This window comes from Ursus maritimus, unplaced genomic scaffold (genome assembly GCF_017311325.1).
Source record: "Ursus maritimus isolate PB19 unplaced genomic scaffold, ASM1731132v1 scaffold_34, whole genome shotgun sequence".
NCBI lineage: Eukaryota > Metazoa > Chordata > Mammalia > Carnivora > Ursidae > Ursus > Ursus maritimus.
In genome coordinates, this window is record NW_024426008.1 from 5,193,589 (window position 1) to 5,219,851 (window position 26,263).

General features: G+C 44.5%; 1 protein-coding gene across 1 annotated transcript in view; it reads right to left on the minus strand.

Moving 5' to 3' along the window:
- Positions 1-26,263, minus strand: part of NTRK2 (neurotrophic receptor tyrosine kinase 2) — a 130,856-nt gene that overhangs the window by 95,073 nt on the left and 9,520 nt on the right. The window contains exons 2-5 of the mRNA XM_040620196.1: positions 9,391-9,465; positions 9,205-9,276; positions 4,325-4,393; positions 1,487-1,641 (exon numbers count right to left, since the gene is read on the minus strand). Coding sequence (XP_040476130.1) covers positions 1,487-1,641; positions 4,325-4,393; positions 9,205-9,276; positions 9,391-9,465 — 371 coding nt within the window. The remainder of the gene's footprint in view (positions 1-1,486; positions 1,642-4,324; positions 4,394-9,204; positions 9,277-9,390; positions 9,466-26,263) is intronic.

A 26,263-nucleotide genomic window follows, 5' to 3' on the forward strand; every position in this document is an offset into this window, starting at 1 on the left:
TGGTCTCACAACAACACGTTAGGCAGGGCGCATTACTGAAAGCTGTCAAGACAACATGGCCAAAAATTAAAATTAAAAAAAAAAAAAAAAGAATTGGTTTCAGGCAAGGGCAATGCAGACGTCCATTAAGGGGCCGTTTGTGGAGTAAGAGCAGAAGTTAGATGCTCTCTCTTTCTTCCTCTCAGTGGTGGCTGAACCAATGTGGTCCCCACAGCCACGGACTTGGGAAGCTGGCCAAGAGGCCAGTGACTCAACACTGAATTTCTTGTCCCTCTAGGCGATTTCTCTCAGCGGTGCAAATTCATACCAGAACAGAGCAGAGTCGCCCTCTTATCAATCAGGAAAAGACAGATATTAAAAGTTGGAGTTTTTTTAAGTGTTGGCTAGCAAAGAAAGCTGAGAAGTTGGCAAGAGAACAAAGCCTGATTCCCCTGTTAGGAGGCCAAAGGGCTCAAGGAGAGAGAAATCTGTGGGAAGAGTAACTCCTCTCTCGCAAGCCCCTTCAGGGTAAAAAACAAATACTTATCTTTCCTTTTATGACATTCTCATTAAAAATGAGTAGCAGCTCTATTTTTCTTCAAGAAACACTGACCTCAAACAATGGGGTCTTCTGAAAACAAGGAATCGAACGTTTGTGGTTCATAAACGGATTCCTCACAGACAAGAAGCAGGCGCTACGGGGCTTTCTGCTGTGTCACCAGCCACTAGGCTAGAAGATCAAATACAACTGTGAGCTGATTAGCTGGTTGACTACAGCCGAGGTGGGTATTGGCCGAGGCACATTATAGATGCCCTGAGCAGTAAAATCCTAACCAGAACGCTTGGGTTTTCCTTCCGGGTAAACGCAGTGGCTCTCAGAGATATGGGACTTTGTCATACGGTGCCCTCTTAGATTCTGGAGGTACAAATGCTGAGAAGGAGTGGGGTCAAGACTGAGGAGGTGCCTGGAAACCCAAACATGGAAAAGCATGCATAAGGGCATACTCATGGTGCCCCATCAGGAGACACAGCCATCTGGCAGCAAGACAAGTTGAAAGGAATGTGCTGGATCGAACTGCATTTTCTTGTACTGTTGAGGACACTTTACCACCACCAGATCTCCATTTTCTGGGTACCAACCACGTATACACACGGCCAACGAAGTACCACACTCTTCGCACAGTTTTTGGATGGACGGATAAATGGATAGATGGAAGCATGACCCCTCAAATGAACAAAGAAACAATGGAATACACAGCGTCCTTTTTCTCCACGCGCTTCAAAGCCATCCACTCAGAATTAATATTCTACTTGCAAAGAATAGTCAGCAAAGCTGCTCCCAGCTGACTTCTCCACACAGCACACAAATGTTGCCCAGCTCACCAGAGACCTCAACAGCATACTATATAAAATCTGGGTAGTGATAATCCTCCCAGACGCTCTACCACACCAAGGCAATTAGAATAATTAATAGCAAGTAGAATTCATTGATTGGAAAGTAAATTACCACAATTGGGTATCTGCAGGTTTGCCAGGGGAATATTCTTGCTGCTTTCATTTAGGCAGTACAAATCCTGAGTTTCTGGGCTGGATTTAGTCTCCTGAAGAGTCTTGATCCACATAATGTCACAGGAGCATGTAAATGGATTGCCCACCAGGATCCTATACAGAACAAAAAAGAAACCTGATCAGGGTTCTCTTTTCCAGTGTTAACGACCCTAGTGTTTACAGAGCGCTGCAACATTACGAATTCTTTCTGGCCAGCGATCTTCGGAAGTCATACCCACCTTTATAGTTCACAACACTTATTCGTTCATTTACCTAATACTTACTGATCTGCTAGGTGCAAACACCAGCGTGGACTCCAAAGGATACAAAGTGATGCAAGACCTTTCAGAATCATAGGGACACAAGACAGGAACAGACAGAACTATAATAGAGGCTAGAAAAGGATGTCTCATCGGATGGGGAAAAATCAAATTTATCACAGCCATTATACAGCAATTAAGATCTTCAGTGAAGATGCCAATGGTTAAGTTGTCAGGAACGCTAACATACTTATCTCTGACCAGGCTAGAGATTCGAGTGTTATCATTTAATAAGCTCAAACCACAGTGGAGAGCAGAGCGACCTCCTGTGACTTTCCAATGAGACTGTAAATACAAAGTTGAGGCTGAAATGTGAGGACCAGTAAGGTGGCACTCCCAGCTTTCTGCACGAGCCGACCACAGTTCAGCGGGACGGATGCAAGAAACTTGTTGGAGTAAATGTGAATGAGAGAGCTGGAAGGGAACCCTGAGACCTCCTACACACACACACACACACACACACACACACACCGAAGCTCAGGGCTTCTGAGAGCAAGGGCAAGTGAGCTCCAGATGGAGCCACTCAGCCCACTGCAGGAGGGTCTGCAAAGAGAAAGCCACCCGTCAGCCGAGCTGCCTGGACCCCCGTGGCCTGTGACTGGTAACGGAGGAAGTAGTCAAGAAGAAAATAAAAACCACAAGAAAAAAAAAATCTTTAAATGCTTATTTATAATACTCAGTGGCCTATTTAAGATGAATTCCATTTATGGTAATGAGCCTTTAAATGAGGCCATTTACAATCGTTACATAGGCTCTGCCTGGCATTAACCACAATACTTAAGATTTCCTTGAGGACAGGACCTGGGCTTTGCAACATCATTTACTCCTGTGGTTTTCTGGTTGGGTTCGAAGAATCTCCGGGATCCCTGGAGACTCTTCCAGGATTCTCTTTGGGGAAAATGTGGTCATGGCAGCCTCGTTTAATTTGCGTCTGCTTGATCGCCTCCAAGTATCCTTCCAACACCGAAACAGAATGCGATGCTACTGTATACAGACTATAAGCAGAAGAGATCCACAGTGCTTCCACCCCAACGAATGCAAGCGGTTTCCTGGCCTTCTAAGTACATGAAAAAGTAAATCTCTCAAAAAGAAGGCACGACCGAACGCACAGAAGGGATAAAGAAGCGGAGGCTCTTCGGCTGTAACTACAGCAATGAGCACACCACACCGGCAGACCGCTGGCTCCTCTCTTCAGTTCATGGGCAAACCCCTGCCCCAATGATTGCGACAGCACCCAGCACGCCTCGCTTGGGCTTCTAGCTCTCCGCTAGACAGCAGGATCCTGAAACACAGACAGTGTCCTCCTTACGTCCCCACCGCCCGGTGCATGAGGCTGATTCGCAACCGGGCACACCATCACCATTGGCTGAGGGACTTGAATAAATCTGCTGTCGGGAGAACACGGAGGCCTGTGGATCTGGAGTCAGAACTCTTGATTCCTGATCCGTCAAGAAAATGTTCCGCCATGGTGCTCCAAAGGTTCACACTGGGCATCTCTCGCTCTGTGTCATATCTTCCTTAAATTTTACATGTCCGTTCCTGGGGTGGAAAGCTTACCACTTCGAGCCCGGGGAGCTTAGCGTATGGTCCAAAATACTGCCCATCGCCGACACTCGGCACCGGGCGACCCTCGTTACAACCTCCTGACTCGTCTCTCTGCCGATGGCATCTTCTCATCTGCACGTTTTCCTCGTGAGCAGGGGTGGACCCCTCCCACTCAGGCGCTATATACAGTGTGAGCAAAAGCTACAGCCCGGTATTCAAAGGCCTTGTCCATCTGGGCCTCCTGCTGACACACAGAGCCTCTTGGGGTTCTTCGGGCAACTTACCCGTAGGAATGTCAACAGTTTCTATTTGCTTCATGGTGCTAGTGCAAGAACTGAGCACACCTGAAAACGCTGGCTATTAGTCATGAACACCTGGCCATCTTTTTCCTATCATTTTGCAGCAAAGGAAATTAGAGCATAAGGATAAATGCTGAGTGCAGTGGCAGACCTAGAAGGAAATCTCACAAGGATGGGCAGGGAGGGAGAAGGACCACCTCTCCTCCAACAATCACCAAGCACCAACGGGCAGCCAGGAGTTCTGTCCATGGCTATTTCCTCCTTGACTGGCTCTGCTTTCCACTAGGGTCTGGACATCACAGGGACCACACTGATGCTATGAGACATGTCGCCCTTATAACACAAAGCACCCCCCCATCCTTTTCTGCTTTCCCTCCTTTAGAAAACAAATCTTTACATAAAAACACTTGAACTCATCCTAAATGATACCTCACTGTTGAGATTTCTGAGTTTTGGTTACTGAATCATATTTTTATGAACGAATAAAAAACCAAGTGGCCAAAACCTGAGAAATCATTTTTTAAGAATTTTGATATAAAAATAGATCTGCACATCACTCATTAAAAAAAAATACTTAATTACTCTTTCCTCTGAAACTGTTTCCCCAAATGCCACACAATAATCATTACTTACAGCTCAGACAAATCAAGGTGACGAAAGTGTTTCCTAGACAAGCTCGTCAGTTTATTTCGGGTAAAATTGCTGAAAGAAACCAAAAACATTAAATGTGAATTAAGAATGTGACATCTCAAGAAGAAAGTATGCAAATAGAGATTTTTTTTCTAAATATAATTTTATTTGATCATGGTTCATGCTTTCCTTCGACCGTAATCTCTTTCTTCCATCTGGAATGACAACTTAGTTTTTCCTGCCTCTCCTGTAATTCTTGCTCATAGGGGAAGGGGAAGGGTGGGCATAATTTGCAAAATATCTATTTTTAATCTCTTGCTTACCCAAGAGTTCATTTTTCATATGCTGATTCAGACCCAAATTATATACCTCCTAGAGATCTCTGACCTCCAAACAATAATAGGAAGAATTAATTTAATCTAATTTAAATCATAAAACTCACTAGAGAAAAAGACACTTTGAAACTAAACAGCATTATGAATATTTTGAAATTACATGACACATAAAACTCTGAATATAAACTGAATTTAACACATCCTTATAGGAAAAAATACACACAGTGATGGACAACTCTGCTGGCATTTTTTATATATGACTTCTAAGTAACCAGATAATTCCATGATGGGGACAAGAACAACAAAATATCAGAAAACAAGGAATATGTCAGATTTCATCTGAAACTATTCTAACAACATACCATTTTAAGATCTGGACCAACCAGTGGCTTTGGGGCACCTGGGCAGCTCAGCCAGTTAAGCAGCTGCTTTCGGCTCAGGCCATGATCTCAGGGTCCTGGGATTGAGTCCTGCTTTGAGCTCCCTGCTCAGCGGGGTGTCTGCTTCTCCTTCTCCCTCTGCCCCTCCCCCTGCTCATGCTCTCTCTCTCTGTCAAGGAAATAAAATCTTCAAAAAAAAAAAAAAAGACGTGGACCAACCAGATGGTGAAAAGCCAATGAAACCAAGTCATCTTTGAGATTAAAAAAATACTGACGAATCTGCTGACGTGTTGCAAATACTTAGTTTTACTCAGTGGGCAGGAGTTTCCGTGTCTGATGAGTTGGAAAATTCAGAGTCGTAATCCCAGCAGCCGACTTGTTCCGTGAACGTGTTTACTGGTTGAATTTGTTCAAAATGTGTCCAGGGCTTGGGCCTCCAGACATGTGTTTAATAACTAGCAGGAATGTAAAACAAACATCAACTTCGACCAAAACAGCCGAGCCCTCAACAAACTGCAATGAGCCTCTCAGGATCTGTTTCCTGCCGGCGAAAGCACGTGCTGGGCGGAGAGGGAAGGACCGGACACCTGAAGGTGACAGGAGTCCCAGCTCCTTCCCCGAGGCTAGTCTGCTGTGTCGGCCCAACAGAGTCATGGGTTGCTCCGGCAGCCCGCTACGGCTGACCCGTCACCCTTGGAGAGGGGTCCAGCCCGGGGGCCAATGCATGAGCCGAGGCTGGTCACGTGATGAATACAGAGTCTGTTGCTCCGGCCCCTGATTCGAGAGTGTGTGTCCTCACCCCGCCTCCTTCTGTATGGAGCGCTCCACTCACCCAAACCCCCACCTACACAAGGGCTCCCTCTTCCTTCCATGCTTACTTCCTCTGTCTACACTGAGCGTAAAGTGCTCACCCACATGAAAAAATAATCCACCGGGAAGTTGTAAAATGTGCCCACATACGTCTTTTTTCTTTGGGAACGTGAATTAAGGATGAGTTTCACTGGAGTATCACACATGGGAAAGTCAGTCCGCCTGTGTTCTCCAGGCATCTTCAGAAAGCCCACCCTCTGAAGGAAACGCACACAAAACCACGACTCTTCCTCCCGAGAAGAACCAGGAGACAGGGTGCGAAAAAAGCGGACACTCCGGTCAAGGTCTCGGTCAGCGACGAAGCCCCAGGCCGGCACCTGCAGCAGCTGGCCCTGTCGGGCTGCCAGCCGCACAGCCCAGAGTGGGGTCACACGCCAAAGAACAAGATGAGTGTTATGCACCATACTTATTATCGGGGCCAAAAGCCAAAAAAGAGGAGGAGGGGAGGAAGAAAAATCAACAACCGCCTTACTGTTTGATGACAGAACTTTGCAAAGGAACTAATTAGCACCTCTGCAAAGCCCCTGGAAAATACAACACTGGCTTTTCTCACAACCCCCGGGTTCTCAGACGCCAGAGAGGAATTAAAGGCACCAAGAAATAAACTCAGTGACCAGTCACCATGTGATACTGAGTATGCCCAGGGCACAGAGAGGGGCGGTGAGGCTGGATCCGATCCGAATCTCCCTAAAACCCCAAGTGAAATAGATTGCTCTTGTGCACATTGTTACACTGCTGGGGAGATGCAGAGATAATCAGAATACCCCTGCAATAAAGACAAACAGCTTCTAATGCACATTCTTTGTCTGCTCCCTGGTATCCACAGTGTTAATATCCGAGGTAACTGCAGAAAATGAGGACAAACAAGCCAGTGCCCGAGGCCCCCGTCTCTAGCAGAGGTTGGGACTCAGGTCTGCAAAGGCAGGCACCTGATTTGCTCCCTCCTCCCTCCCTGCCATTCTCAAAGCCAACCACTTAATTCAATTTAATTCTGGTGATTCGGAGCCTCTCTCATCCATGAACACTGTATATGAAGCTTACTGGCATTACTGACTGCCTGAATACTGTCTAACTTCATTCTGTCTTAATATTTGATCATGCCTACAAATGTCGATAGAGTTTTTGCAGCTTGACCAAGGACTTGGCTTCCCGGCTACTGCCTTTTAAAGAAACTATATAAGATATGTCCATCTCTTTGGTTTTCCACTCTCAAATGACACCTCTTTGGGAGACAGGGATAGATAGTTGGTTTTATGTAAGGTGTTTACAGCACATAGAACGCCATTAAAATTATTCTACCATATATCACCCTGAAAAGATACACCAGGTGCCTTTGGTTTTCCTACAAATGGCATGCAACAGGCAGGAAGGGAAAGTATTAAGAGGTAGAGTAAGCCCTCTTATGAATAAGTCCCCTTATAAATAAGTAGGTTTATTACTAAAACTACAATTAACCACAGCCCACTGTACAAATCACATCATTAGGGGAAGTGATGGGGTAAAATAGCCAATAAAATGGGATCGGGAGAGTAATTCAGGTATAATGTTAGCTGTAATGAAAATACCAGAACATAACCACTGAGGTCATTAATTACATTTAAGTGATGGCTTTAGAGCATTTTGACTTTTTTTTCTCTCCGACTCCTCTCTTGTTTATGGCCCTCAAGACCTACGCAGACATCAGATTTGTGCAGGCAAACCAAACATAGAAATTATGCCAAAAAAGCATTTAAATGAAATGTGTTCATCAAGTTCCGTGGAGTTTTATCACATTTTTGCTGAATGCTTTGTATCTTAATTCTACAGACATTATTTTTAAGTAGACTTCGTCATTAACAACACCTAAATAAAATACAAAGTCGCGAAACTGGCTTTAGGAAATTAAGATTTTTTCATAAAATCAACAAATCTCTGTAGATTGTCCAGGCGACCTGCTCCCAGAGAGTGATTTCTTTTATAACTGGCATGGAAATCAGCAGGGGAGCTGTTCTCCCCACGTAAAGAAAGAGGATAAATATTATAAGAAGGGCCAGTTCTCTAATTATACGGATGGCATAGATTTTATTTCCCGTGCTCTTATTGTAAGAGCTCGGCCAGGGTGGGCCCTGGAGTCATAACTCTGTCCCTTTCCATCTGTGGACCTGAGCAAATCCTAGAACTTCCTCGGTCTGATTTTATGTCCATGAAATGGGAACTAAAAAGATCTTCCCTACCAATTGCCAGAAAATTCCAGTGCGATAAGGTGGGGGAGGGTCCTACAGGTAAACTGTAGACAAGGAGACACAAAAACATCGTTACAGAGAATTTGCAAAGCGCCAAAAGGCCAGCGAATCCGGGCAACATGACTCCGCAGGGCATGGGGCACCCCAGTCTGAGCTGAGGGGCAGGTGATCCTCTGTTGAATGAGGAAACCTCTCAGCGGTGGGGCGCCTGGGTGGCTCAGTTGTTAAGCATCTGCCTTCGGCTCAGGTCATGATCCCAGGGTCCTGGGATCGAGCCCCGCGTCAGGCTCCCTGCTCAGCGGGAAGCCTGCTTCTCCCTCTCCCACTCCCCCTGCTTGTATCCTCTCTCTCGCTGTCTCTCTCCCTGTCAAATAAATAAACAAAATCTTTACAAAAAAAGAAAAAGAAACCTCTTGGGAAGGCCATACCTTGTGGACGACGGGCCATCATCTGACAGGACCTAGCAGTAAACACCCGGAGAGGTCCCACTGGCCATATTTCCAGCTGACTTCAGCTGACAAAGAATCAACATGACTTCGGTGCAAACACTTGCTATTTTATAACCGTTGGAACCTTTGGTGGGTCCCATGATTGATTTTTCTCCACTTTTATCAATCATGACAGACAGCTTTGAAAAAATGAACTTTCCAAAAGAGAATCTACGGGGGCAGGGGGAAGCGTTGGTAATTTTTAGTTCCCTAAAAAGGCCAAGGCCAAGTCAGTTTCTTTCAATTCCACTAGTTTGATGTCTTCCAGGGAACATGTCATGATTCCAAGGAAAAGAATCAAGGACCGTGTACGAGGACAGAGTTTTCACATCAGACTCTGCTGTTGGCCTATGGCTCCGTCCAAGATGGAAATGGCCCAGAAATCCATGAAAGGGAATACACAGGCTGTTCTAAGTACCCCTCTGAAGCTATTCAGAAATCAAAGCTAACACTTCTAAGCTATTGTCACATCTGTGCTAACTTTAAAAAAAAAGAAAAGAGATTGAGTCTTGGAAAAGAAGGAAAAGAGAGGGGGAAAATATTGAATACATTGGGTCCCAGGAAGCAAAAGAATCAACCTTTACTTACATGTGCTGTAAGTTGCTGTTTTTCAGAAATGCTTTATGAGCCACAAATTTTAATCCAGAATCCACGATTGTCCTAAGAAAACACATAATTGCACGTACATTAGAATGAACTGGTGAATGCTCGCTTGACTGTAACAGAGCATAAGAAAAAGTTCTGAGATAAGGTACGCCAGTCCTGAGTACTTACAGATTTTTCAGTCCTGCATAAGCTTCAACGTCATCTTCGTTGATGATTTCCAACCTTTTCTGATTGGCAATGTAGCTGCAAAAAGTGCAGAGAGTGAAAACCAGTCACTCAAAATGCAGACAGTACATGAAAGGAACGGGTAACTTCCATCCTACCTCGCCAGGGCGGCGAGCACTCCCCACCCACCCAAGCCCCACCTATTTTCTTAAAATACAGAAGAAGGAGGAAAACTGAATGTGACTGAGAAGAAACCATGATTGAGCAGGTTTCAAGGTCAATGACAGGTTTACCAGTTTCATTTTTTCTTAACCCTGCATAACTTCCAACTAACAAGTTCAGTCTACCTCCCCTTTTCAAAGTATCCCCTGTGTACAGAGGGGAAAATAACCTGGAAATGCATCAGCTACCTCTCAAAAGTGTTTCCTCCTTACGGTGACGGCCACAGGGATGGGGCATCATCACATGCAAGACAGATCACATCTTTCCCCACGCGCCAGGACAACCAGTCCGTCCTTTTTACCTCCTGAAACACTGAAGCCAATTCTCCTCCCCTTTCTCTCCCTCCTCCACTCCCTTCCTTACTCCCCACTCCCTCTTTTCCTGGCCAGGATCTCCTTTTTCTGCCTCCGTCAGCCCTACTAGCAATATCTCCTTTCAGGAACCACATTCACAAAGCCCATGTGGTCCTAGTACACTCTCTGTAGGAACCCTCCTCTTCCCCATCCGCCAGACCCTCAAATACAGGAGGAAAGTGGTGACTGGCAGGACAGAGAATTCCATCCCCTTGGCCATGATCATTGGCTTAGAGATGTTCATGTGGCCTCAACCAGACCAATGAAAATTTTCCCTGAAATTGAATAGATAATACTGGGACAGACAGAGACTCTTTCCCTGGGATCCTAGTTGAAAGATTATATAGGCCCAGGGCCTCCATGAGAAATTTTTCTGCCACAGAGAAAGAGATTGTCTAACAATGAAGTCAGCACACAGAAGGAAAAAGAGATATGAGATATAATAAGAGAGAGGACCTGAAAAATGCCACTTGAGCCTTCGGATCCAGATATCTCTGAGGTTAGATGTCACTAACGGAAGTTTGATCTGAATTTCTGTCACTTCCAACCAATAAAATCCCTAGTAATACAAACACAAAGCTATTAAACCTACCACCACGGAATTTCCTTGTGCTACAGTTATTTGGCTAGCTGTCTATTCATTTTTCTTAGGTCATAACCTCTTTGAAGACAGCTGGAGCCTGTTCTATAATTCTTAATACACACCACAGCATCTAGCAAAGTACCTTGCACGAGGTAGGTATTCAAAGGATACAGCGTAGATAGATGGGTGGGAGGGTGGGTGGATGGATGGATGGACGGACACATGCATGGCTGGGCAGCAACTGGAGTTCCAAAGGCACTACAAGAAGTTGTGTCAGGATGGGTCTTCCCCTTTCTTTTTCAAAAAAAAATTAAGATATGTAACATATTCCAATTAAGACACTGAAAACAAATACGTAGCCCTGCTCTTACCGCCATGAGTTAAAATGAAAAACAGTAACCAATGGGGGAGAAGATATCGCATCAGTAGCTATATCCATAGCATCCCTTCTTCTACACGATCCAGGAAAGGAAAAACAGATGTCAAGATATATGGTAAGAGTTGGGGCGCCCATTTTTAGAAAATAAATTTTAGAAATAAAGTAAAATAAGGAAATGCTCTGAGAGAGCAAAATCACCCAAAGGAAAATAATTTTCAAAGGATCCACATAAATATTGTTCTCTGTTTCATAAAAAAGCAACCTCCAAGATAGAAGGAGGCATCTTCTGCTGAAAGATCTTGGTTCTCCCTGATATCCAGGGCCTGGCACTTAATAGTGCCCTGCTCTCCTTCTATAAGACTGGAAGGAAACACTTTTAAGACTCTAACTTAATACTCAAACAATTTTCAACATTAAGATTATTTTATGAAATATTTCTAAATCATCACACTTTTGATTAAATTATTCCACTAACATTTTCAAAAGAGACTATAGTGACCTCCCTCTTCTAAATTATCTCCCAATAAGAACTTCATTCCAGAGACCCCCTAAATATTAATGCCTTTTTCATGTAATTGGCAGCAAGCAAAGGGCAGATAGCATGGGCAAGGTTTCCTTTGCAGTCATAGCCAGGACTTCCAGAGAAGCCTGTTCTTGCCTTATACCTGTGCTATCGTGGTGTTTGTCGCTGTTCCAAAATCACTTAAAGAGTTTTTCAGCTCTCTTGGTGAGATCATCACTGTATCCTCCATGCTTATGGCAGGGACCTGATATCAACAAGTACTTAATCAACATCTGTGGCATAAAGCATTTATCTTTAACTTTTCTTTTAGTTATTGATGGCCTTTGTTTTTTTATTTCATTTTTCATCAGATTTTTAATTGATAAACTCCCCCAGTTGTAGTCAATAAAATACAATGAGCTAACATAATTAGAATGGAGGACATAGAAGAAAAAAAAAGGGGGAGAGATATCAACAGAGCCAGGAATTAGGTTCAAAATAAATATGCTTGTTAGTAAAGGGTCAACAAGTTTAATTCTAAGCTTTCCAGTCACCGACACCCTAGAAAAAAAGGAAAAGGAGATAAATTTCATCGGTAGTACATTGGCAATGTTCACGAGATGAAAATATGTCAGATGTTAAGCAAAGCATAACAGTTCTTGGATCTAAGATCAGACAGGAGATTTTGCTGAAAACCATCAAAGGAACCATGTGAAATTATGAAAAATGGTCACTAGAGAATACTTTCCCAATGTGGAGGCAAGAATGCCCTGGATAAATCATGAATGTTTCTCCTAGTCAAAATGGAAAAACCAACAGAAGAGATTAATTAAAAGGCGGGTAAGTGCCCTCCAGATGCCAAGAACTGCCCTTCATAAGTTACCATCAGCAGACATACCCACAATGTAGCTGCTGGCTATAAACTGCCCATCGATTCTCCCCCCCCGCCCCCAAGAAACTTCCCTGAGCTACAATGAAGTGAGGAATCACAGGGTAAGGATGGAAACCAGTACAGGTAATAACAGACGATTCACAGAAGGAAACCTCAGTGACCAAGAAACAGATGAAAAACTGCTCACCCCACAAGAAATCTGAAGTGCAAGTTAAAACAAGAATATACCACTCCTCTCCCACTAGATGGATAACATGTTTAAAGTCTGACAATATAAAGCATCTCCAAGGATGTGGGGGATTTCTCTTATGTTGTTGGAGGGACTGTAAATTGGTACAATCACCTTGAGGAGCAGTTTATCCTGGAAAATGACACATCAGCACACTTCACAACCCAGTAATCCCATTTCCGGGTATTTACCTGAAATTCTTACACATGCACACACGAGACATATACAAGAACATTCACTGTAATACAGTCAGAATTCGAAGTCAGAAACAACCCAAGTGTCCATCGATTAAGAAATAGAGGGGGTGCCTGGCTGGCTCAGTTGGAAGAGCATGCAACTCTTGATCTCAGCGTCGTGAGTTCAAGCCCCTCCATGGGTGTAGATTCGTTAAATAAATAAACATATCTTTAAAAAAAAAAAAAAAGAAAAGAAAACAACCAGAGGGGAGGTGGGAGGAGGATGAGGGAAATAGGTGATGGGGATGAAGGAGTTCACCTGTCCTGATAAGCATGGGTGAGGTATGGAAATGTTCAACCACTATGTTGTACACTTGAAATTAATATTACGCTGTATGTTAACTATACAGGAATTAGTTTTTTTTTTAATTGTAAAAAGAAACAGAAAAATATAAGGTTTAAAGTTGAATTGAACCGGATCTTTGTATTTGAGTAGGAAGAGATCTTCGCAATAAGTGAGAAGGCTATATAAACAAAATTGCATGCTGATATGTACATATGATACATAACAATTTATGTGAACTTTAAAAAACACACAGAAAACAACACCGCATAAAGCTCACAGTCAAGGATATTTGTAAAACATAAAAAGAAGACTGTAGGAAGGCCACCTGGGGAAAGAAGGATGGGTCTGGGGTAAAGAAACTTTAACTATTTATCTTATTAAACTAGAAAACTATTTCTCTTATTAAAAGAGAAAAAACTTGTAACAAAAAAAAAGACAAAACACTAGCATGGCAGTTCTGAATGTGAGTACATGAAGTAATTTTATGTTGCTGTGTTTTTTCTAAATTTTTAAACTTTGGAAGAAAAAAGAAAGAAGTAGGGGAGAGAAGAAGGAAGGAAGGGAGGGAGAGAGGAATGGAAAAAAGAGAGAAAGTCGCAGAAGCGATGTGACTGCAGGGAGGCTGGACCACAGGGCTTCGGGGTTAGGGGGTCACATACCCCTGGGCTCAAGTTCTTGGTTCCCTGGACCACCGAAAAGACAGTCTGAAAGCCTTCTGCTCCGGGCCCCAGAGCCCTGGACCCCGGAGCCCTGGACAGGATCCAGCAGATTAAGGAGCATGTTGGGCTGCCCCCTACTGGTGATTTCCACGTGCCTCCTCCGCAGGATATTGGCAACACCGGGCCTGGAGCCGTCAGCTGCAGACTGCCAACCCAGGGTTAGGGAGGAGAGAGAAAGTGGAGGCCAGGGCACACAGCGGGAAGATGCACCCCCAGGCCAGGCTTCTCCATCACTCCGGTCAAAGTGTCGCGAAACTCTGAGGGCTCTTGACTGAGTCAAACTCCGCTTAATAAAGCACATCTCCAAGAAGGGTTTTGTTCCCCTCGAAGCGGTGGGAAAGCTCAGCCTTTTGGCACAAGCTTTCCTCAGGAGCTTTCTCCCCATGACCCCTAACTCCACTGACCTATGCCCAGGGTTCTGGAAAGCTTAGGCCCCAGGTGTTTTAAGGCACAAGACTTCCGCCCAGAGCCCATGTCCCAGCACCTGTCTGATAAGGAATCTCGTGGGAAATTCAGGAGCGCTTTGGTTCTTCACAGAAAACTAAGCGTCCGCCGCCCTAATCTGCAGACCCTGCCTCCATTCTCTTTTAGGCAAGTCAGCAGCCTTCAAATGGTGACACACAGACATAGTGGGTTTGCATTTCTTTACTGTAGTAATCCTGAAGAATTTCTCCATTTACTTCCTCGGCCTCCCAGCCCCTGTGGCCCACCCCTCCATCAGTGATCTGTCTAGAATCACTGTGGCCTCCCACCCTCTTGTTTTGCCCAAATATGCCTTCCTTCTTTCTCGACTCTACATACAGGACCACATATTATGAGGGCTGTTTTAATTGTTGCTTTTCGCTTTTGCTACATCCCAGAATCACTGCCTATTGCCCTAAAAGCTGAATGACATATTCAAGGGGGTTTTCAATGAATTCACCCAAATCTATTCTGAGACTCTACATTACCTAGAATACTGATTGATTTGGGGGCAACACCAAAAAGACTTTTTTCCAATCAGAACATTTTTACTCCATCAGTTGGCAATCTTTTTTCTTTTTTAAGCACTTATTATACTTCTTAACTTTGTACTTAAGAATCAGAGAGAATGAGGGGCGCCTGGGTGGCTCAGTTGATTAAGAGTCTGCCTTCGGCTCAGGTCATGACCTCAGGGTCCTGGGATCAAGTCCCACATCAGGCTCTCTGCTCAGCAGGGAGTCTGCTTCTCCCTCTCACGTTCCCTCTGTGCTCTCCCTCTCAATCTCTCTCAAATAAATAAATAAAATCTTAAAAAAAAAAAGAATTAAGGGGAATGAAGTTTCTCTCTTTGTACCCACAACTGGATTTTTCTCTTAACCTACCTGACCCCAACTGAGCTATTAAACTCCTCAGAGGGAAGGGTCTTACTCATCTCACTGCATCTCTGCTTCCTACACAGAGCTGATGTTCTCGGGATGTCGTTCACTTAAAACAATCAGGTCCACAGGTTCTCCCCTTGGGAGTGTTTATTATCCCATCGGAAACACCAGACATAAACACACGTGTGATAACAGGAAACAATCATGTAGAAAACAAAGAAACAAAGTAAAGACAGTAACAGAGGAACACAGAGAGCCATTTCGGAAGCAAGATTAGTCCAATCTAGAAGCAAATTTAGACTGCGAGCATACAACATATTCAAACCAACTAATTTTTTTAATGATAAAAACTATCGCCCTCAGAAGATGAGCATCGATTTGCCACTGACCCCCTCAGGCTCGAGAATGTTGAGACTAGAAACGGCCTCCAAGAGTCTTCAGATCCAGTGGTTCTTGACCTTGAAAGGAGGAGATGCCCTCTGAGGGACAGTGCTCACTCCACAGCATTTGATGAACAGATAAGAGAAGGGTCCAAGCAGCGGTACAAGCATGCTGAGAGGACACAGCGGAAGGAATTACAACATGTGATTGGGCAGGTCAGCAGAGGCCCAAATGGAGGTCAGGGCGTGCGGAGTGACCAGAAAGTCGAAAGGTAGAGAACATGAACATAAGCAAAGTCCATACTGTTTGCCATTTTGTTCTGTATTGTCCCCAAAGCTTCTCCAGTCTCAACTTGACATCCAGGATCTTCACTAAGACATTTTCTGGAAGGTAAAGAATTTCCTCTCCTTACACTTAACAAAAAGCCTATGGGTGGCTTTTTGGAAAAGAAGAGAGAAGAGGTAATTTTAGGGAAAATTCACAGAAGCATTTCTAAATTACAGGTTCCTGGAAAGGGTACTCATCCCATTTGAAAAGATTTCACATTGGCTTGAACAGCCCACCAAATAGTTCCTCCAGGTAATCTTCCGAAGTAACAAAGAGCGGCTTTAATGCATCTCGTCTTCACGGGTATTAGCTTCGCAGCAGTATTGCTCAAAAGTAAAATTTCCCTTTAGCTTGGACTTTATTGCCCGGACTGTACTTTGGCAACACATCAGAAAGAAATAGAAACGGCAGTGAATATTTCTAATGGCCACTCTTCCAAATGGAATCGCTTCCCGCTGCCCTGGCCACCTCCCCCCCTCCCCGCCACCACCAAATAAATAAATAAGCAAGCTAATAAAGTAGAACTCATACTGCCACAGGAGACTGCGATATGCACCCAGACTTACAGCCATGGGATGGGGCACTTCCACGCTGATGCGGATGGGATCCTCCCCGCTGTAAGATTTCTTTCACAAGGAATATAATAATCCTTGAAAAATACTGCCTTTGGTCCCTGGGTTCACAGTGAGGCAGCTTCAGTTTCTCAGCAAAAATGCTGAGAGTTTTGAAAGTCAATCCCGGAGCAGGTGCAAGCGGTATTCTGACGGACCAAAGCGAGACTCCAGGTAGGAACCTCTCGGTCTATGCTTACAAGAGCACCCAAAGATTGGCCCATTCTTCTGAGAGGGTGCATCACCCCAACTGTGAAGACACGATGCAGGGAAGACCAAATAAGCACGCTCAAAACTGGAACTCACACGGCCTACCAGTGCGTGCTGTTTGGCACCAGCACTTCCAGCTTCCTTTCGGCCGTGGGCATAAAGGAACACCAGTCATTCCCTTTGGTGGAGTGCTGTGTGCCAGGCACTGGGGTACCCAGGGATTGAGGGCGCCCTCTGACACAGCAATGCTACCAGGAGAGCGTTCGGATTGCTTCCACCTCGCAGAAGAGGTGGCAAAACCATGCCGGGTCATTTCCCCAGGGTCACACAGCTGCCCAAACAGGATCTTCGCCCATGTCTACCTGCCTCTAGATTCTGAGCTCGGGGGCGCTGTATCACACCACAAGGGCCGCGGACTGGCTCATCCAGCACCTTCAGGACAGAAGAGTTTCTAAAATTTCTAAAACTTCTACAAAGTGGAAACATAAACATGGACATAAAGCTGTCACAGGAGATAAGGGAAAATCTTCAGATTCTTCCACAGTGGCACGCTCTGGGAACTGCAGTTTCCTAGAGGAGCCCAACTACCCCGGGAATTTAAGAATTCAAGTGGCTGGGACATCATCAGTGGGTCGTGTGAGGGATAAACGCACTCTGCTAGCTTCACCTCTTACGAGCTATACGACCAGGGGCAAGTCCCCACGCCTGTAAGGGTGTTGGGGAAATTAGGAGACCGCCCCATGAGGGCATCTGAGGTCCCATATGAGGACCTCAATTAATGCCAGTCGTGATCAACGATCAGCAGAGGACAGAGGATCCAGGGCTGGGCTGGTCACCCCCCAGCTGCCGAGCTTACTCTCAGCCCACCTCCAGTGCCCAGGCCCATGAAAGAGGACATATGGACTTGATAACGTCTCTGTTCCCTTCGGCACACACATTGTAAGAAAACGGCAGCAAAATCTTATGAAGAAAAATTACACTCTGGGTTTCTGAGTATTTATACAGCATTTTCCTCTTCTCTCTCTAGCAACAAGGGTGCTGCGAACAAGGAACACCACAACCAATGACCAGAGAAATCGATTATGGCAAAAAAAAAAAAAAAACAAAACAAACCTCACCATAGGCTTTCTACATAAAACATACTGGTCTTCTCCCCAGGAAAGGTTTAATTGGACTTATCAGCCTAGCCTTCTCCACAGACTTAGGACTGGACCCCAGCCTACAAATCATGTGACGGGGAAACCTTATAAGCTGACCAGAAGTCACAGCAATCACATGTGGTCCAGACTGACACCCCATCACCACAGGGTCCTTTATTTTATTTTACTTTTTTACATTTTCTTATTAGCCACCAACTTTCCAAAAAAGGGAAGATTTCACATTTTAAAATTCTGAATTTCCGTATTCTTTAAAAAAAAACAACAACAACCTGAAGGTCCGCCAAACTGGACTAGCATTTCTTCCTGGCAACAGTCAGGACGAGCTGAGTAACACTGCCCCTGGAGGTTTGGGGCACATTTCCAGTTGGTCCCATTCCCGACTGCTCTCGGCTATTTCACTGGCCCATGGAAAGATTTTATGACACCTGACTTAATGCTTGCCTGCAATTTCCCCTGAGACATCAATGGTCCAACCATTCTCCTCCACCGATAGGTTATCTCCACACACAGACATCTCTACGAGTCTCATCAATAAAATGACAGAGGCCCACAATAAAAATACCTCATTTTTGTTTAAAAAGTTACTTCTACCTGTCCCAGAAGCTTGAGAAGCTTCCTCTGTTGTTAAAAACCAAAACTGACAGAAACATAGCCAGGTTTAATTTTATATTTGGTAGAGTGGTAAATATAATCCCCAGGAGAAGCAAGGGATGTGGGCTTTTTCCTGACCAAAAGCACACACTGTTTTCCTTCCAACTAATTTAATAATCATTGTATATTTCACGTTAGGTCCGGAACATTCGAGAAGTCACAACCTCCTACCACGAGTAAATGGAAAGACAAGTAACTAAACACTCACTGTGACATCGTTTCACTGTATTAAATGAAGAGTGCTGGGTAGAAATGGTCCGACAGCCAAACAGTGTCAAGAAAGGGGCTCAAGTTATAGTCAAGCTAAAATTTTTAGTGTGGGTGGATATCTTCTAACGTCAGTCAAGATGAAATCCCCAGAAACACGAGTCGGCTCCCTGGGGGACTTGGGCTGCACCCTGCAGCTAATTCACCCCAGCAGGCTCTCAAGGAGCCATCCCTCTTGGGGTCGGGGGCACCCCAGGAGCCTGAGCGGGCTTTTCCTCTGGCTGAGAAGCCGTCTGGTCACACGTGCTCTTAACAGCTTCTAGACTAGGCCCATCCCTGCTGTGCTCTGCGGGGTGGGGGGGAACTCCAAGGTCTCAATGGAGCATGTGCCCTCATTGTGGGGCCGTCAAAGGGCTGCTTCCCCAGCAGGCTGCCTCCTGGTTACCACCCCCCCCAGCTCATCTGCAGCTGCGGACAGGGTAGTTTCCACCTGGACGAGCACATAGGCCGGGCTCCTTGGTCTTTGTAAAAGGATGTCAGCCCCACCATCTGCTTGTCTGAGTTCCAAAGAGAACGGATCTGGCCTTAACCAGTACCAGAGGTTAAAATTTTCCAGGCTCTGGTCAGAGCGGACAACGTCAAATCATCTGCCGTCCAGCTTCTAGCCTAGCAAAGCCTGGTCAGCAAAGGGTACTGGGGATGGCAGACCAAGCTCCCGCATGGCATCGGTTTTATCATTACAGCCCTGGGAGATTAAATTTGGGGGCCACTTTAGCCTCCTCCCAGAATCGATGTCCTTGTCACTTCCCCCAACTGTCACTGGCTTTCTCAGTAAGAAGAAAATGAAATCTCCTTCTGCGTGTTTCACAAAAGCTGCAAATTACATCACTCATTGTCCCTGCAAAAGAAATTCCTTTCAGAACATAGTGCCAGACAAAGCTATGTTCCTGTGGAATTAGTAGGCATTCTCTTTACCAATAATGAGCTTCTCTTTTCACTGCCAGGAAGTTGAGAACAAATGTTGTGCTCCGTTACAGCAACTATGTCAACCATTTGAGTTAGTTGGGAGTCCTAGCCCCTCTTTTTTACTCCTTATTCCCTCCCTCTCATTTTTACCTTACTGACCTTCCTGTGTAAAGTAATCATTGCCAGTTATTCGAATAGTGATGATAAAGTGAATAACTGGGACATTTCTAACACTCATTCAATGTAAATGAAGTGGCCATTATGACCAATAGGCCAAGACTATAGAATTACCTAGAGTCGTTTTCAAGAAATGGATTAAATAATTTCATCCATGATGTTTTTAGGTTTCAGAGTGACTGTTCACAAAATCTTCTTGCTACTCCAATCCAACGCATAAATTTTTCTGTATTAAAAAAAAAAAAAAAGTCTTTTCCTCTTTCCCTGCTATTCCAGGCCATTCAACCTCTCACTTATAACCAGTGAGGAAGAACTTGCAATGATTAGTCCAGGCCTCGAGAATTCTAAGAAGCGTTCAAGTCAGCACTAATCACAACAGAACACAGTTCTGAAAAGCTCTTGGCCTCCGGTCAGGTCAAATCATTCCATACGAAGAGCATTTTTGGAACTAATATTTCTGCTCCAGCTTTAGGACAGATGAAACACAGCACAGAGAAAAATGAGCATCAGGCATAACGTCAAGAAAAGGGAATGATTCAAGTGGTAAAATTTTAGGATCTCTGTGTGAAGGTCTGTTTTGATTTTGGCACAATTTTTCATCCAACATTTATAGGCTGTGGGAGTAAGGAGAGCGATAGAATGTGAGCAACACTTCCAATTTTATCTTCACTGGTTTCACTTCACATGTTAACCTTTAGTCATTTTTATAGAAGGTTAGAGATTACTTTCTTTGGAGTGAAACTACAAAGATGCTGCTGAAAAGGGATCCCAGTCATAAGTGGTTGTGTAAGGCCACGATAAAGAGAAGCTATTTTGCAGAAAGGAAGTGTGAGTGCATCTAAAAATCCTAAACAGATCTCTCACAAAAACTTTAATTCAAGGAACGCATCACAGTGCAGAAGGACGTGTATCTGTGGGGTTCCTCTGGTACTCAAATTCACAAGAGACCAAAGGTAAAAGGGTGGGGCGTGGGGAGCTGTTTAATGGGTACAGAGTTTCAGTTTTGCAAAATGCAAAGGGTTCAATGGAGGGTGGTGATGGTGGCACAAAGGTGTGAATGAACTTTTGCCACTGAAATGTACCCGTAAAAAATGGTTAAGGTAGTAAATTTCATGTTATTTCATCCACTGTTTCAAAAGATCCTTTTTTAAGGCTGTGCAATTAAAGAGTGAGAGAGACAGTTAAAAGAGAAAATGATGTACAAAGTAACGGATGACCCCCAGACTCCAGGGGAGCTGCTACCAACAGCCTAATAAATAAAATGGACCAGGACTATGGAATAAAACAAAGTTGCAGAACAAAGACCGTGACCTGAATTATAGGTACAGCTGAGCCGGGACTGCTCAGCCCACAAATGGTCAATGTCCCAATGGGCGGCAGAGTGTGCCAGGTCCCACACATGAGAGTCATAGCAAAGCAAAAGGGCAACAGTTGCACTAAAGGGAGCCGACGCCCTTTACATCTGTCCTCTTAACCCCAGCGCCTGCCCAGTGCCATGCTCCAGGCAGATTCTCTTGCATTTCCCAGCTCCCCTAGCCCCAAGGAGCCTACTGTCCTTCAGAACACAGTCGAGGAGAGCCACACAAAATAAACACAGCTGAGCTTTATGTGTCAAGCACTGGTATGAACATTTTACACGAGTTAGCTCAATTGAACTTCACAGAAACCCCAAGAGAAAGGGTCTATTATTGTCCCCTTGTACAGATGGGGAAACCGAGACACAGAGGACTTGAATAACTCATCCGAAGTAGCAGGGGCAGACCAGCGTCACAGGGGGGATCTCAACCCGCCAAGCAACCCTGCCTCCCAGCCTGCATCCCTCCCCAACACAAATGCCCAAAGAAAATGAAAAATTAATTTGTTGATCCTCCTATGCATAGTAATGGACATTTTCTGTGATTTTTCAATTCGGGAAAATAAATGATAAGGAAAGGAAATTTCTGGACAGTTTTCAGAATCCCAGGATCTTCCTAGGGTGCCACTAAAAAACCATATATATATTCAGCCATAATGAACTAATTCTTTAAATACTACATTCACACCTAGACCTTTCAGGGGAAATTTAAAAATCTGTATGGGGAAGAAAGAAACGTGGAAGCTGGTAACTATTGACGTTTAATGGTCCCCATTCACTGCTGGGGACAGATCGGTACCCGGCTTGTCTGTCTGGGTCTGTGATAGCACAATCCTTATAACACGGAGCCCTGTGCTTGAGAACTCCCCTGAAAAGAGAGCCACGGCAATGGGGGGAGCAGTCTGGATAGCCTGCCCACCCCACTGCACACTCCCATGGCATAAGCCTCCTCTATTCCAGAGCCATCCTAGCCCGAAGCCACACTGATGCAGAGGTCAGATCCCCAGGGCAAAGGCCCAGACAGCATTTTCCCTTTGCTCTGGGCGGTGTCCAGCCACGTTAGTGGCCCTCTCTCTGGTGGTCCTCCAACCAAGTTCCTCCAGATGAGACAATGAGTCTACAGGGCCGACAGGATGCTCCTACACCTTTCCTTGTTGACTCAGTAGGATTCCAGAATCCCCTACCCAAAAACCCCGAGTCCACTTCCAAAGCCTGTGCAGGCCTTCCCTGTAAGTCTGTCCTTCCCCCGTAAGTCTGTCCTTCCCCATAAGTCTGTCCTCCGGAGGGTTTGCCATACTATTGGTATAGACACTCCTAGGCACAGCAGTGTGGGGGAAGGGGGACATCTGAGGCTGCTGTCTGTGGTGGTGTGGACGGAGTTCTAATGTACAGGCTAAACTGTCCACAGAGTGGGGGGCAACATGACTGGGGACCCCCCACTGGTGCCCTTCAACAGGCCATATAACTGGTGGGAGCTGGCTGAGTCTTGTTACCCAGGATCCAGAAAAACGCCTGGTGGGCAGGACATGTTCAAAACATATTTGTCGACTGACTAATTGAATAAATGAATGAACTGATCAATCAATCAATCAACACATATACGTACAGACAGTTCATTGCTGTCCTCTGGTTCAGCATTCCGTGGGAAAAGATGGCTTTGTCAACAGACTATCTTTTGTCCCCGAACTGTGTGCAGGCGTAAAGCACAATGCAAGGAGAGTAGAGAGAGATTCTAGGGTAGACTGCGGTAAATAAAAAGCTCAACAGTGCCCTCAACACACCAGAAGACACTCTCCGTTGGTGAGAGAGAAACTTCACGAAAGAGTATGAAATGGCTCGTGAGTTCAACCCCAGAGGGTCACCCAGGCTTACCACGAGAGCCGACCACTCAACCGAAACTCAGACTTTTCTCATGAGTCGTAAACATTATGTGTTGGCTCCGTAATGCTCATTCCTTTTTAAAAATTTAACTTTCAAAACACACATGGAGTCTACACTATTTTCATTTGTATGTATATTATGAACATACTGTGGCGTGTAAACATAAATAAATGGATGTTATTTATCTCAAGGGGGAATTATCTTTTTGGATTATTCAACACAATCTGTTCACCTATATACTTCCCCACTCTATTTTTTTTTAAGATTTTATTTATTTATTTGACAGAGAGAGAGAGAGAGCCAGAGAGAGAGGGAACACAAGCAGGGGAAGTGGGAAAGGAAGAAGCAGGCTCCCAGCAGAGGAGCCTGATGTGGGGCTCAATCCCATAACGCCAGGATCACCCCTGAGCTGAAGGCAGACGCTTAACCGCTGTGCCACCCAGGCGCCCCTCCCCACTCTATTTTTAAAGCCTCCCAATCTCATATGTCTATCAGTTGGTTTATGACCAGTTTTGCGAACGGCTACCAACATTTCGAGATGCCTGATAGTGTTAATTATTACAAATACAAAGGAAGTCCCACGAAACGTGGTAGGAGCAGCTCAACGCACCTTGACTGCAAAGACACGAAAGTATAGGTATCAGATGGTACATTAAACCAGGCCTGACACACTCTCTTTTTTATACTCCTGATGTCTGCAGTTCTTTAAGAAAAACGCACAGCCTCTACCAGCCATGCTACAAGAAGGATAAATCACATCTGAAATCTCACACCAGAATCACTTTGTAAGTGAGACACCATAAATGCAGTCACAGGGAAAACTGCAATTGATCCACAGGGATAGCCATTATTAGCTATTACCCAACAGAAGAAGCACAAATCTTTCTCATTAGACCTATTTGTTTGCTGGAGATCAGATGTCCCTAGAATGATTCTTTTTCCCTGGATTTGCCTCTGGTGTTGAGCTGGGCTGTTGTGCCTCTCTCACCACCTGCTTGCCCTCATCCTCCCATTTCTTCTCTGTCCCTCCTTCCTGTTGGATACCCAAGACGCCTCCCCCAGCAAAAGGTTGCCTTTCTTCCTTTCCAGCTAGCTATGCTGTCTCTACAGTGAACTTTTTTTTTTTTTTTTTTTTTTTTTTTTTTTTTTTTTTTTTACTGTGCATGAACTAACTTTGTGGTATTTAATTCCATAAAGGTTACTTATTTAAACAACATCTTAACCAGATGACTAAAAAGTCATGGCTAGAGATTTCCTTACTGACGGCCCAAAGAACAACTAGTACACACTTTCATCTGGAATTCTCAATGATAGATGTGTAGGGGAGTGCGCGTGCGCACATGTGCATGTCCACGTGTCTGTGTCTGATGTGGAGATCTACGGCATTGTGCTGGGTGTTGGGGGAGAGTCTGACCAAGATCCACGTGGTCCTCACCTTCATGCCACTTACACCCTCGTGGTGTGTACAGATGCATAGCCAGGCATGCATTTATGTGGCTAAGTGACCTGTTCTGGAGTTGGGAAAGAGCACACGGAGAGGACACAGCCCAGAGGCAGGGAGGCAGGAGAATTTAGCCAGAGACAGAAGGCGGGGGAAAGGTGTTCCAGGAGGAGGCCGGCCAGTGTGAAGCCAGGGAGTTAAGTAAGAGCATAGCTCCAACACGGGAACTGAAAGCTCAGAGAGGCTGTATTATCTCACGGAACAAAGGGAAAGGCAAGATAGGAGGCTAGAGGTTTGAATTTGAGGATACAGGGCTTTTAAGACTCACTAAGACTGGCTGAAATATATAAATGTAATGCTATCCTTATTTAAAGCACCAATACAATATGGGGAGAGATAGGCAAGCAATTCCTACAATTTGTATGGAAAAATGATCACGCAAAAATAACTGAATATTCTGAAAGAAAAGACTAGTGAGAAAGACTATACTTTGAAGAGAAAAAAATAATAATAATATGAAGCTTTTGGAGATAAAAAGTATAGTGCTGGCAAGGAGATAGCCAGACTGATGAACACAATGGATATATCTCAAAATGGCCCAAACTGTTAGTTGAAATTACTGGGGACAGGTAGAATTATATAATGCATGGCGTCAAGAGACCTAATGGGCTGATCAGCTATCTTGAAAAAAGAACAAAACTATTTTTTTGCTAACTCCTTCCTTGTATGTTGAAAATCCAGATGGAGCAAAGCTTTAAAGTATGAAATAGTGAAAGCAGTAGAAGAAAATATAGACTTATTTTATACTCTCAGAGACGGGAAACCTGTAGCCACGCTGACAACATAGAAGCCATAAATAATAAATTTTACTACCAAAAAATACACAATTGTGTTACCAAAAGAAGAAGAAACGCCATAACCAACATCAGAAGACAAGCAAAACATTAGGGAAGGCATAAATCTTCTTTTTATTAAATAGATTTTATGAATCCATTTTTTATAGATTTATTTATTTATTTGAGAGAGAGAGAGGGACAGAGTGTGCGAGTGGCAGGGGGAGAGGGGCAAAGGTGGGGAGAGAGAGAATCTTAAGCAGACTCCCCACTGAGCATGGAGCCCAATGCAGAGCTCGATCTCATGACCCTGAGATCATGAGCTGACCAGAAACCAAGAGTTTCAGATGCCCAACCGACTGAACTGTCCAGGTACCCCTGAATCCACTTTTTTAAAAGGCCACCCACCCAATAGATAAAGAAAATAGCTAAGGGATAAGACAAACACAGTTCACTGAAAAAGAATACAAATTACTTACGTACACATAAAAAGACCTTCCACCCAGATCATTATTACAGAATTGCCAAATAAAGCGGTGCCCAGGAACTGACACTGGGTTAAAGGTGACTGACAAAGGTCAGAAGGCTTGGTAACGAATAATATGGCTTAGCGGTAGGAAAACAGGTGCTTCCAGTTTGGATGGGAGAACGAAATGATGTGATTGCTTTGCCAGACACCTCGGCCAGTATCTGCCAAAATCACTAACATCTTGCAAATGTGCCTGCAGTTCAAATTCTAGGAACTTTTCCTATAGACACAATCACGCATGTGTGCAAGAACTTACGCGCGAGGTTGTTCAAAAAGGAGGCTGGTTAAGTAAAGAACAGCCTATCCACTCAACGGCTTACCACGTGGCTTTGAACAATAAGGCTGCTGTTCGTGCGCTGATACAGAAACATTTTTTAAGATACAGCCTTAAGTAAAAAAAAAAAAAA